At 51.6% G+C, this 13,164-nt stretch overlaps 3 protein-coding genes across 3 annotated transcripts; 2 read left to right on the forward strand and 1 right to left on the reverse strand.

Moving 5' to 3' along the window:
• Nucleotides 1-1,778: 1,778 nt before the first annotated feature.
• Z517_05743 (uncharacterized protein) lies at nt 1,779-3,503 on the reverse strand (the record flags this gene model as incomplete). The annotated part of the gene is made up of 5 exons (XM_013431069.1): nt 1,779-1,901; nt 1,961-2,564; nt 2,618-3,181; nt 3,244-3,364; nt 3,449-3,503. 5 exons carry the CDS (start codon nt 3,501-3,503, stop codon nt 1,779-1,781), a joined length of 1,467 nt encoding a protein of 488 aa, XP_013286523.1.
• Nucleotides 3,504-6,447: 2,944 nt separating this feature from the next.
• Z517_05744 (uncharacterized protein) lies at nt 6,448-10,788 on the forward strand (the record flags this gene model as incomplete). Its single annotated transcript, XM_013431070.1, has 1 exon — nt 6,448-10,788. One exon carries the CDS (start codon nt 6,448-6,450, stop codon nt 10,786-10,788), a length of 4,341 nt encoding a protein of 1,446 aa, XP_013286524.1.
• Nucleotides 10,789-11,328: 540 nt separating this feature from the next.
• Z517_05745 (uncharacterized protein) lies at nt 11,329-13,125 on the forward strand (the record flags this gene model as incomplete). Its single annotated transcript, XM_013431071.1, has 3 exons — nt 11,329-11,482; nt 11,532-11,585; nt 11,642-13,125. 3 exons carry the CDS (start codon nt 11,329-11,331, stop codon nt 13,123-13,125), a joined length of 1,692 nt encoding a protein of 563 aa, XP_013286525.1.
• Nucleotides 13,126-13,164: the final 39 nt, after the last annotated feature.

The raw sequence follows: 13,164 nt of genomic DNA on the forward strand, positions 1-13,164 counted from the left end.
TTCCTCTGTACATCTCTGAAAAAGAGGCTTGGAAAGCATGGCAGAGCTGTTATACAGCATCAAGGACTGAGAAGCATCTCTTTATTGTATATACCCCTCATCTGCACGACATGCATCATCTCCTACTAAATCTAGGGCAAGCCTTGCGGATCTTCACACAAAAGCAGTCAGAAGAGGGGAATGTGGAAGCTAGCGAGATCAATGACTTGATTGTTATGGGAATGGAACGATGTCACTCCTTTACGACGGAACAGGCGTATACTCAGATAATCTTAATGCGAATGGCAAAAGTCATGTAGAGCAGCCTTCTCTTTTCAGTCTGTTACCCAATTTCAACTACGTGTGTAACCTCGAGCGTCCCAAATACGCTAGTATCACGCCCGCCGATTGAGGGGAGTCTTGATAAGGCACCGAAGACTTCCAAGCCGTGTATCAATCTCAGAGATAAACCTAACGCCCCCCCCCCCCCCCGGGGGGGGGTCTCATGTGCCAGCTGCTAGTTACTCTGGCGAACATTCAAGTGCTCCCTTCATGGCTCTAATAATGCCAAAAGTAAAACATCCGACTCACTCCAAAATGGCAAAAACTTATCCCAGAGCAGCTCAACCTACTGGTCTGTGATAAGGAAAACTCGCCCTTGCGGGTTGGTTTTTCTCACCCGGTTATACTACGAATTTTATACTACACGGTTAATTTTGTCAAATCGAGAATTGAAATCTCGCAGGGAGGGAGGAAGGAGGATTCGAATCAGGGTCCTGATGCCTGCTAACCCGGAGTTAGTTTTGACCTGAAAGGACCCAGAATGTGGCGTAATCGGGATTCGAACTCGGTACTCGCCCTTATTGTAGTAAGGGGGTCTTTGCGTGACAGAATTTGGAAAGAGAAAACATATATACAAGTGATTTTTGAACCTTTGTACCGGTACCTCTATGACTTGTCCCGACTGGAGATATACGAGTAGCAGAGGGAACCGCTTGGCGTTGGGATTTACTCACTGGGACTCTATAGAAGGAAGCCTCCATACATCCCTTCTCCTAGCTCGCTAGGCACTGTGCGAGGAAACCCTCCAGTACCACAAGGTATCATCGTTGTGATGGATTGAGAAACATCTTTCACACCTGGTGAACTGAGACAATCTCCCCAAAGAAAACTATTCCGACCGAGGATGAAGCCTATTAGCCTATTATTTCTTGTCAAGGAGGTTGATGCCCGGGTAAAATGTACGAGCGTGTGTAGAACAATCCCGGCCCTAATTTGAAAAGAAACAGAACATGGCGGTAAAAGAGAAACCATGGACGGTGAGCGTTGTTCATGAGCCGGTAGCGAACATCGCCCAGTCCAGGGAGGTTCATATTACGTGGTCGGCTATAATATTGCTGCGCGAGAAAAGCATTCGGGGACGAACTATTACCCTCACGTTAGGGGTACGTGGTTGGCGTACTATGTATGTGAGAACGGTGAATCAGACATAATTATATTCAGGTTGAAAGACGCGTCGGAAGGATATACAAAGCTTCTGGCCAGTTTTCCTGAATGATCCACCAGGACAAGGTACTCGGCATAGAATATGGCACTCCTCTTCTTGGATAAATCGTGGTATCACTTTGCATTAAAATAGTATGATATTTGATTTTAATGAGCTATTCAAAGAAGACGAAAAAAGACTCTTATCTATTCAGTACAAGAGATGATCGGTGAACTCGTGCCACCTGGGGAGCATTTGGGGGTATTGATTATCACATCCTGGAATTCTAACATGTCACCACTATCCTTCTCGTTCATGGTGATTGAGGAACGGTAGCTGGTTTCTCGGGGTGCTCGCCATCGGAGCTGGGTACTTCTCGCTGCGCAGGAGTTTCTTGCTCGAGGCCATTGACAACGTCTCGGGACAACTCGACATACTACAAATAAGTCAGTAATTGCCATCACAAGTAGCGTGGATTATCAAGGGATAACTCACATCGTATGCAAATTCGCCAATCTCAGTCTCGTCCATGCCCATGATCTCTTCTTGTTCGGATGCACGTAGATGAAGGCCTGGGATGAAGTTGAGGAGGAACAGGATGACACAGCTGAGGACAAAGGAATATGCCATTCCAGTGACGCCGTCGCAGAGTTGGTATGCCAGTTGAATCCAGTGCTTATTGAGCCAACCCCCGTCAATCTCGCTGAATCCATCCAGATGAGCGATGTAGTCCGCTGCGAAGAGTCCAGTCAAGAGGTCGCCGACAAGACCACCAATACCGTGGATTGCAAAGATATCGAGGGAGTCGTCAATGTGAAGGAGGAACTTGAGCTTGGTGGCATAGTTGCAAGCAATTCCACCAACAACACCGAAAATAACGGCGGACCATGCGGGAACGAAGCCACTAGCTGGAGTAATGGCGACCAGGCCGGAGATAACACCGCTGCAGAAGCCGACGGTAGACCATTTGCGCTCCAAACGGTAGTCGAGGATGCACCAGGTAATACCGCCGACGCTCGCTGCCAAGTTGGTGACCACAGCAGCCATGACAGCACGGAGGTTGGCAGCTAAAGCAGAGCCAGCGTTGAAGCCGAACCACCTAAACAAGCAATTAGTCGTCAAAGATCAAATAGGCGCGACCAGACCACATACCCGACCCAGAGGAAGACAGTGCCAATGACAATGTGTGTGACGTTGTGTGGGCGATAGTTCAGCTCGTGAGTACCGTGACCATGGCGTTTTCCCAGCATGAGAGAGTAGGCGAGAGCAGCAGAACCGGAGGCGATATGGACAGGAGTACCTCCAGCAAAATCGAGGCCGCCCAGCTGGAACATCCATCCGGATCCATTCCAGGTCCAGCAGGCAATCGGGTCGTAGACAATGGTCGACCAGATGAACGAGAAAACCATAGCGGGGAGCATTCGTCCACGCTCGGCTGCCGCGCCAATGGCGAGGGCGACGGTGATGGCAGCGAACATTCCTTGGTACACGGCGAACATGAGATCGGGGATCTTGCTTGATCCCACAGAGGGAGCTCCCAGGACATTGCGGAAACCAATGTTTTCGAGGTCCCCTATGTATTTACCCGCGGTATGGGAGAAGGTCAAGGAATAACCCCAGAAGAACCACTGAAAGGAGATCAAGCCCGTGGCTGCGACCGACAACCAAATGAGCGAGAGGGCAGATTTCCGTCGCGCAAGGCCCGAGTAGAAGAAACTGTGATTCGCTGATCAGCAACGAGGCCAATAATCAAACGCAGACGAGAGGACACGGCATACCCAACACCGGGAATCATGAGAAGCACCAAGGCTGTGGCGGTGATCATCCAGGCAATGTCGCCAGCATTGTAATAGATGTTGAGATCCTCTGTAAGAGAGTCTCCACCAGTCATCGAGGTTCCTGCAGCGAGGTGGTATTAGTTTGGGACCAGTTTCTCAAAGGCGCCGAGGCTGAGATCAGGAGAGAGCAAAGCATATCACATACCCTCGTAGACTTCAAGCGGAACATAGGGGAGCGACCCCAAATCGTCAGTCGACATCTTGAAAGAGTGACTGTAGTGCTGTACAACTAAGGGTGTGCTGGTGAAGGGTGCTGTCCCCAAATGTAAGGAGTAATCTCTGAACCCAGAAGAATGCCAGGGGTTCGAAGGGAGTGACTGGAATGGCGTCCAAAGGAGAAAACCCTCTGAGAATTCACATCCAAAAATCGGGGACCAGCGGGAATGAAGTATTGATATATGGAAGAGGCGTGGAGGGAACAGGTGGGCAGATATCGGGACTGAAAACGAAATTGAGTCTGGCAAAAGAAACGAATATGGCACAGGGTAACGAGGTTCGTATGGTGGAGTGGCACCTGGTTGACCTGATTGACCTGATTGACCTGATTGTGCCACCTGGAAGGGCTTGGGACAGGCTCAGGGCGAGACTTGGCACGTCCTCCTAGCCCAGGATTAAGCATGGAGACCCGAAGCAGAGTTCGCCGGACAGCGCCCGTAACGCCCCCGAGAGCCCCTGACAGACAGGTCGAGAGGGAGAAGAGTGGGGATGATAAGGCTCGATAGCCCCGATAGGCTCGATAGAGAGCCCGGGAAGAGCCGGGCTAAGACCATAGATAGGCGCCACCCAGGGAGATTCCCAGGCCCAATACAATAATAAATAGAGGTAATCGAGGTGACAAAGCCCCTGTGATTGCCCGTGGGCTGATCAGGGCTGAATCAACCTGCCCTGTGTTCCAGGTGTATCAGCCAAGAGCCTACACACTGTCTACGACTGCGTGCCTAGAAAAGCAAAGGAAAAGAGCTGCCCGTCTCAGCGATGGCCATGTTGACAGCTCGTACTCTGCCTTGTCTCTCCCCCGTCTTACTCAGCGCACTGAGCACTGATTCTCCCAGCGCGCATCATCATACGCAGCAGGTTCGAGGAAAAGTCCCAACAGCCTCTTCTTCCACTCCACCCTAACACCCCACAGGTACTGACTGAATGACGGGGATTCCTTTCTTGTGTCCCATGTTCCATCCAACGGCCCAATATATCCGGTCCTCCAAGGCTGCCTCGTGCTTTTCGCCTACTAGTTGTCGCTAAAAATTGAAGGTTGCATAAGCCCCAAACTCCATTTTTGCCAGGCACACTAGGGGCATCGCCTGAGGAGCGTGGATTCTGTGCTCGCATTTCTGGGCGAGATAAGCATCTACTTCACAATTGGCTCACATGCAAATCCAGATTCCAGTGGGGGGCATGGTGACGCTCAGCACATCTCCACACAGATAACGATTTCGACGCTTCTGGTCTGTTTCATCTCACTTCGGCACTGGTCCTGCCGTGCCAACCCTACAAGTACTCATACCAAGGTTGTATCTACCTACTCCGCGCACCGTACAGAAAGCGATTGACACGGGCCAGCACGATTCTTTCGACCTCTACCGAGTACGCTAACTGCTACTCGTCTACCGAACACCTCGTCTACGAGCTCATCTCGCCAGAATCGAATATGCTCGCGAGTGAGCGGCGGAGACTTACTACCGAGAACCTCTTACCTTCCCGCGTGACATTCACCTGATCCTTTTGCTGACCGAGACCGACGTCCGTTCTTTTCCTTTTAGTTGGTATAATGTGGCCAAATATTTCAATACCTCGGAAAGGTTCGTGAATAGGTGGGCGATAAAATCCGCTTCTTTGTGTCGAAAATCTGGAAGAAGCATCCTGCCTGCGCTATTTGGCGGTATCTTGATCACACGGCACACACCCCTAATGCAGGCGACTTCCAATAATAGCCAAGGAATGCGAACAGGCATTGGTTGCTCACAATTACAGCCAAGAAGAGTGTCGCAGCTTCAACAACGGTAGGGATGGTCGCAAATGGTCTACAAGCCCAGATACTTGGCCGCAGCGATCCCTCGATCATTTACGGGTAGTCTCCTTGGAAGGAATACCACTCCGAGCTCCGTGTGAGGTGCGCCCATCAGCTGTCTTTGTATCGCCTGAAGAACCTTCAGGACGAAATGAGTCGCCTGCAGTCTCTCTGCCATTGGTCTTGCTTTCTAGAGCTGGTGGTGCTGCATCCCTCTTCACGCAGTCTTCAGACCATCGAAGCATTCTCGTCTGAGGACCGTTTTCCTGCCGGGCCATGATAGAGAGGTCGCTTTGTGAAACCCAAGTAGGAGCTGTAGTCGGTCCTTCCCAGCGACGTGTTGACAAAGTCGGGGTCGCTTCATTTTGAAGTCGTGACTGTCTACTCACGTGCTATCGACAGAGTCTGCCGGCCCCAAGACCTTTTTTTGTTTTCACCAGATTGGCTGCGTTGCGACTGTTCAGCCTGAAGACCCTGAATTGGATAATGAGTCGTCGTCCTTCATTGAGACATTTAGGGATAGTGTAATGAGGACTTGTCCTTCGCGTTCCAAATGAGACGGAACCGGGCAGCATATATAGATATAATGACTGGAGATTCGCAAATCATAATATGGCGGAACGTGGACGTATCTAGCAACATCAACCGTGAGCAATGACTTGAAGAAATCGGTGACCGAGTCGACAATAAATTCATGACTTGATCAGTGGGAGATTCTAACACGACAGCTCAAAATATGAGGAAGCACCAGGAGAGCGATCTCGCCATTCTGCCAGGTTTTTGTGTCAATTGAAGTGGGAAGGGCGAATAGTGGGCGGGTAACCAAGCAGGCTGCAAACTTGATTTCCTCGCTCCTCACTATCGGATCAGAGATCCAGGCAATCAAGAAGCCTCCAACGGCGACTCATCGACGCGGAGGCGACAACGGGAGGCACGGCACTGGACACCATCTCAAGACGCGTGCCCCGTGGAGATTGGCGTCGACGTGATACTTGGTCTTCTAATTTTTCCACCATCACTTTTCTGCTCTGAAGTCGTCAGGAAATCCATATGACCTCCATCAATACTATCCTTGCAACTCCCTTGAACGCGGCGAGATAGAGTTTCACAAGGAACTCTTCTCCGCAGCAGCAGCCATGCCTCAGTCAGCAACAAGCCAACCAATTCCAGTCCCCGTGCCAGTTGGAGTTGGAGTGGTTCATCAGCCACAGGTTGCGGCTGCCACAACTGCCAGTGCTCCTCCTCCCGCAACAGCCGACTTGCAGCCAGCACCACTACTGCACCCAACATTATCCCATTCAGTCCAGGGCCAACCTCAAGTTGTCGCTCCTTCACCTGTGCATCCTGTCGCCCTCCCGAGATTCGGACCCCGTGCTCCCAAGACTGAAGAGCAACGTCTCGAACAAGGTCGCTTGCCCCTCGTCATGGAGCATGAGGAGATGCCGATGCATCGCCCAAGCGGCGGATCTTCATCTGGCTCTGACGAAGATGCCCTCACATCTTCCTCATACCCGTATCCTCCTACCTCCTACGACCCCCCCGATGGTTCTGTAACCTATACTCCTACCTCGTCCATCTCCGCGTATACGCCCTCGACGGGGTTCTCATCCTCACTCTCGTCTTGGAATTCATATGGACCACGACCGAGAGGAGGAAGCGGAGGACCCCAGAATATGGACCGATCCTTCTCGGAAAGCGCTCAGAGTGCAATTGCGGATTTGCGAGGCGCCAGACCAGGGGCTCCTCTCCGAACTCCTTCAAACACCTACGCACCTCCGAGAAAGCCGCCTCAATTTCTGTCCCTCAATTCTAAGAGAATGCATTCGTCAAATACAATGAGAAGCACGAGGAGGGATCCGAATGCACAGTACAAGGCGCAAGAGAAGGCTTATGTCCAGCGAGTCCGACAACCACCGCCGGATTGGCTTGATAATGATCCTCGGACACCTAGTATCGGATACAGCACGGATGACGAGACCGACGACGAGTCGCCTTCAGCTGAACACGGATTCGACGATCCCTACGATCCGGAAACACTGATGTTCCTCGGCAATGAGGAAAATCTTCAGCCGACAGAGGAGGAACTACAGAACTCCGCAAACAGAGAGCGCCTCGAGTGGCATTCTATGCTGGCTTCTGTACTCAAAGGCGATGTTGTCAAACAGGAGAAACAGAGGCTGATCGGCACAACCGAGCAAAAGAGCAAAGTAGAATTGGGTGCCGAGATTTGGCTGGGTGTAAGAGCAAAATATTATGGTCGGCCGTTGCAGATGCAGAAGAAGCTCATCGAGGAAGGCCGTGCACATATCGGGCCCATTATCGAACAGATCATTGCCTTTGAGATCAAGGGCGAGACGGTGGTGGGTAAATCACCGCTGGAACAAGTTGAAGAGGCCGTGGCCAACATCGAAAAGTGTGAATGGCTGTATCCGTCACGGAGGGAACTGGAAGCTGCCCAGACCAGGGCTGCCTCTGATGCTTTCAAACAAAGCTGCGACGCCATCATCTCCTGGCACAATATCACACAATCCATCAACACTGAACTGGCTGTCCTCCAGGCGTGGGTCGGAAATTCTGAGTTGGACTTCACCAGACAAAAACGTCGTTCTAGCAGAGACGGCGATCTTTCAGACGAATCTTCATTTATCGACAGAATTTTGAAGGAAGATGGGCTGAAGTCGTTGCAGGGCGACAAGAGCATGTTCCTGGCGATCAGCGAGGTCATCACGAAGGCCAAGAGCACCTTGATCGAAAACGCGGAGGCATTTGCTGCGCGCCACCTTCCACCTTATATCGAAGAGCTTTTGACTCTGATCAACTTCCCTTCCAGGTTAATCCAGGAGATTATCCGGATGCGGCTGTCCTACGCAAAAAAGATGAAGGAGTCAGCGCAGCAGTCCGTCATGATCATTGACCAGATGATTGCACAGTTTCAGATTCTCATGCGGCTTGCCTGCCTTATCAAGCAAGAATACCTTACAATGGCGCATCCTGAGCCTGGATGGGATCTGCCTCCTTGCATTGACGAGAACTTCGACAAGGTCATCGTGGACGCTCTGAAGTTTTACTTTAAGATGCTGAACTGGAAATTGGGCGCGAACAAGAACACATTCCGCGAAGCCGAGATTCTCGAACAAGAATGGGGCTTTTCGAACGAAATAGGGCGGCAACTCGAAGGGGGCGATATTGAAGTTGCGGAGCAATTCAGTTCGCTTACAGCCAAGTCACTACTCCGGCTCACTGCTTCATTTGAGCGAGAGCTTCGAAGCAAACCGGATGAAAGTCCACAGGAGATGGAGAAACGTTACAAGGCGATTTTGGATTCCGTTCGTGTACGACAACGAAAGCTGTTCAGATTCTCTCGCATTCTGCGGCAAAGATTCGAGAATGCGACCGAATTCAATGTCGGTATGGGACCAGAGCAGCTGCAGGCATTCGCCGAAGCTCTTGTGTTGTCTGGACACTTCCTCGTGGAACCAAGCACAAACAGTCCAAAAGGCATTCATTTTGTGGCTTCAGCCTCGCTGTGGAACAGACCGAAAGAGATCCAGTCAATGCTGGGCACATCGTTCCATGAAGATGACGCGGCGGAAGATCCCTCAAACCCATACATTTTGATCATTAGACCGGAGGATGACATGACTTGGGAAGGTCTCAGGATGGAGCTCGATGCTCTGGAACTGCCCACGGACGTGAGATTGGGCAGACTTCGTCTCGTGGCTGACGGATCTTCACTTCGTCTGCAAGGTGCGCGGATGGAATTTGCCAATGCGATTGGCAGGGAGCTGGACGTGGTGATTGAACAGCGAGCTAACTTGTCTCGAGTGAATCTTGAGCTTGGGAAAATCAAAAAGACCACCTTCAAACTGTCGAATACTATCATGGAAAGTGTGGAGGTGATCCGGTCCCAGAATGGTGGGATTGCTAGTCCAGAGTTGGTACAATCTTGTTTTGCCTTCGCTACCGAATTCGGAAAACGATCTCTGACATACATGGATCCCAATCGACGCATGATGAACAATATGAAACTTACTCGGCTTGCGCTGGACTGGGTCAGCTTCATCTGCGACGATTGTGATGCGGCGGACCGAAGGACCTTCAAGTGGGCGGTGGTTGCGTTGGAGTTTGCAATGGCGATGACGCGAGGCCGGAACATTTTGGACATCACGGACGAGGACTACAAACGCATCAGGGTCAAAGTGGCTGGCTGTATGTCTGTGTTGATCTCTCACTTTGACATTATGGGAGCAAGATCGACCTTGGCTGCACAGCAAGAGAAATCGCGAATGGAAGCCCTGACAGGCATGAACAAGCGACTGGACTACAACAAGTTGCGTAACGACGAAGATTGTCGGAATGAAATGTGCCAGCAGCGACTGTCTGAGCTTATTGCCATTGATCAGGTTCGCGAGGAACGAGGGACCAAGACCACTCTCGGACGGGTGTTGGAGGGCTCGAACGAAGCTGATCGATCACTCACGTTTCTCTCTTCGTCTGCAACCAATATCACCATGAGATGGCAACAAGGCCAATTTGTGGGTGGTGGCACTTTTGGGTCCGTGTACGCGGCTCTCAATCTTGATACAGGAACCTTGATGGCCGTCAAAGAGATTCGTCTGCAGGACCCGCAGTTGATTCCGACCATTGTCAAGCAGATTGGCGACGAGATGGGTGTTTTGGCCGTGCTCGATCACCCCAACATTGTTTCCTACTATGGTATCGAAGTACATCGCGACAAGGTATACATCTTTATGGAATATTGCTCCGGTGGCTCGGTAGCCGGCCTCCTCGAGCATGGACGGATTGAGGACGAAACGGTCATCATGGTCTACGCGCTGCAGATGCTGGAGGGGCTGGCGTATCTACATTCAGCACACATTGTCCACCGGGACATCAAGCCAGAAAATGTTCTGCTGGATCACAACGGCGTCATCAAATACGTCGATTTCGGGGCAGCAAAGATTATTGCGCGACAAGGACAAACAATGATGGCTCCGGAGGCGCCGCAGCGCGCGAACGTTGATCCTGGCCAGCTTCCACGACAGCCCCAGAAGACTATGACGGGCACCCCAATGTACATGTCACCTGAAGTGATTCGTGGCGATGCTCCAGCAACCTCACGCTTTTCGGGAGCCGCCGATATTTGGTCATTGGGATGCGTGATTTTGGAGATGGCAACTGGCCGTCGCCCTTGGTCGACTTTGGATAATGAATGGGCCATCATGTACAACATTGCCCAGGGTAATCCGCCGCAGCTACCCACCGAAGACCAGCTGAGTCCGCAGGGGATTGACTTCCTAAAGAAGTGCTTCGAGCGCGATCCGGCAAAGAGGAGCTCGGCTGCTGAGTTGTTGCAACACCCGTGGATTGTGGAGATTCGACGGATGGTGGTTGATGATCCAGAGGCCCAGACGCCCAGGAGTGAGAGCAGCGGAGGCGTGTCGCTTCCTAGCCGGCAGAACTCGACAGCCTCGTGAGGGGGTTGGTGTCGACACCGAGTGTAAGAAAAGTGGTATATAATATAATAATAAGACCTGTTCAACGGCCGAACTGGCTCTGTCTTGTACCTGCGGCGCCCATGCGGCTGATTGTTCTCCAGCTTACGTGATACGCCCGTATCCGTACTTCGTGTTTTTCCTGGCATCCACCTGGTAATTAATATTATTGAGCCGCGGCCCAGGTCCTTTTCACAGGCAAGGGACACACAAACAGCAGGGTTAAATGCAGGTCGGTTTGGGCAATCCACGCCATGGCCCAAATGGGGAATCTTGACGTTGGTGTTCTCGGGTGGAGTGGGAACCAAGACTCCATTCGGTCTTGGGGAGTTTTATGCCTGGCATGCGGAATGCCAGGCTTTTGCTCCATGCTCCATGTAACTTGTACTCCGAGTCTTCCATCCGAGTAGAGCGGATACCCGGTACGAATTCATTCACTCATTCACTATTCTTTCTTTTATTGTTGGTCATAGTCACCCGACTTCCTCTTGACTCTCATAATGCGCTCCCGCTGCCTCCGCAATGGCCAGTGTTGACATTTCCAGTCATGGCTCGTCGGATCCCTTCTCTGACCAAGCCGCAATCCAAGACGAACGCGAGACAATCGCAGAGTCCACGTTGGGCGTCGGTAGAAATGCCACTCTGACCCTCGGCACTGACGCGGTCATTGTTCTAGGTTTGTCGTCTTTGGTTGTAGAGACCTATTTTTTCTGATTGCTTCGCAGATGAAGGCCTCCGCGGAAGCGAAGGATTCGACTGCTTTGGATTCTTTTCTCAGAGTACGTCTAGGGTCAACTGCCCTAGACAACCCTCCGTGACTGACCTCGAGCATCAGGAACCACAAATACCCGTTCCATTCCTTACTTTAATGTCCTCTGGGCGGAAATCGTAAAGAGCGAGCTCACCATTCATTACGCAAAGCCAACCTCCAAGTCAGCAAATTCCCCTGTTATCGTCGCATATATCAACTATACCCTTGACAATTCTACAGCGATACTGGAAAAGGCAGAGAGATGGGTCGAGCGTCTGTTACGACGGTCATACGGCCAAGCTCAACGCAATAAAAGGATAAAAGTTCTGATAAACCCCTTTGGAGGAAAGGGAAAGGCGGTTAAACAGTACAGCAAAGAGATTGAACCTATATTTGCGGCAGCCCGATGCGAAATCGACGCCGAGCAGACAACGCATCGTGGCCACGCGGTCGAGATTGCTCAAAATTTGGACATTAACGCATTCGACGCCATTGCGAGTGTGTCTGGGGATGGCTTGCCCCATGAATGTATAAACGGCCTCGCAAGGAAACCAAATGCCGCCGAGGCCCTCAGAAAAGTGGCAGTCGTCCAGTTACCCTGTGGTAGTGGAAACGGTATGGCGTGGAATCTGACCGGAACCGGTGAATGCAGCACCGCCGCCCTCTGCATTGTGAAAGGTGTGCGGACTCCTTTGGACCTGGCGAGTATCACACAGGGAAATACCAGGACGCTTTCGTTCTTGTCGCAATCGCTCGGCATAGTGGCAGAAAGTGACCTGGGAACAGAGAACCTTCGATGGATGGGTGACGCAAGATTCTTCTACGGATTTCTCGTCCGACTCCTGGGCAAGACGCTTTACCCTTGTGAGATCGCTGTCAAGACCGAGATCGAGGACAAGGAGGAAATAAAGAGGCACTACGCCCGCTACATGGCTAAAAGAACGACCCAAGCTCCCATCTCTCATGCTGATCTGGATGGGCCGTTGGATATGTCCAAAAGTCTTGGACTCCCCCCACTACAGTATGGGACGGTCAATGATCCTCTGCCCACCGACGCTGGCTGGACCCCTTTGACTCCCTACCCCAATCTGGGCAACTTTTACTGCGGCAACATGACCATAATGACGGCGGATGCCCCATTCTTTCCTGCTTCTCTTCCTTCTGATGGCCTGCTCGATCTAGTCACCATCGATGGCGACATTCCGAGACGGAAAGCCATCGACCTCCTGCTTTCCGTTCCTAAAGGCACCTTTTTTGACAAGGAAAGCGTACGCGTCCGGAAAGTCAGCGCCCTCCGTGTCATTCCGCGCTATGGGACAATGGCAGAGTCTGCAGGAGACAGCGACCATGGGCAGTACAAGCAGGGTCGAGCGGCCGGCCAGAGCAACTACAGAAAGAACATAAATCGAGACGCTGGCCATTTCTCAGTCGACGGGGAGAAGATGCCTTTTGAACCCTTTCAGATTGAAGTTCACAGGGGATTGGGCACGGTTCTGAGTCGGCGCGTGGGTGTCTACGAAGCGATTGGGCCCAAGGGTTGGGAAGAGATCGACATCGGTGCCCTCTAAAACTGCAAATTAGACATGTGAATCAATGGGACGACAGAT

The sequence above is a fragment of the Fonsecaea pedrosoi genome (genome assembly GCF_000835455.1).
Source record: "Fonsecaea pedrosoi CBS 271.37 unplaced genomic scaffold supercont1.3, whole genome shotgun sequence".
In the NCBI taxonomy this organism is placed as follows: Eukaryota; Fungi; Ascomycota; class Eurotiomycetes; order Chaetothyriales; family Herpotrichiellaceae; genus Fonsecaea; species Fonsecaea pedrosoi.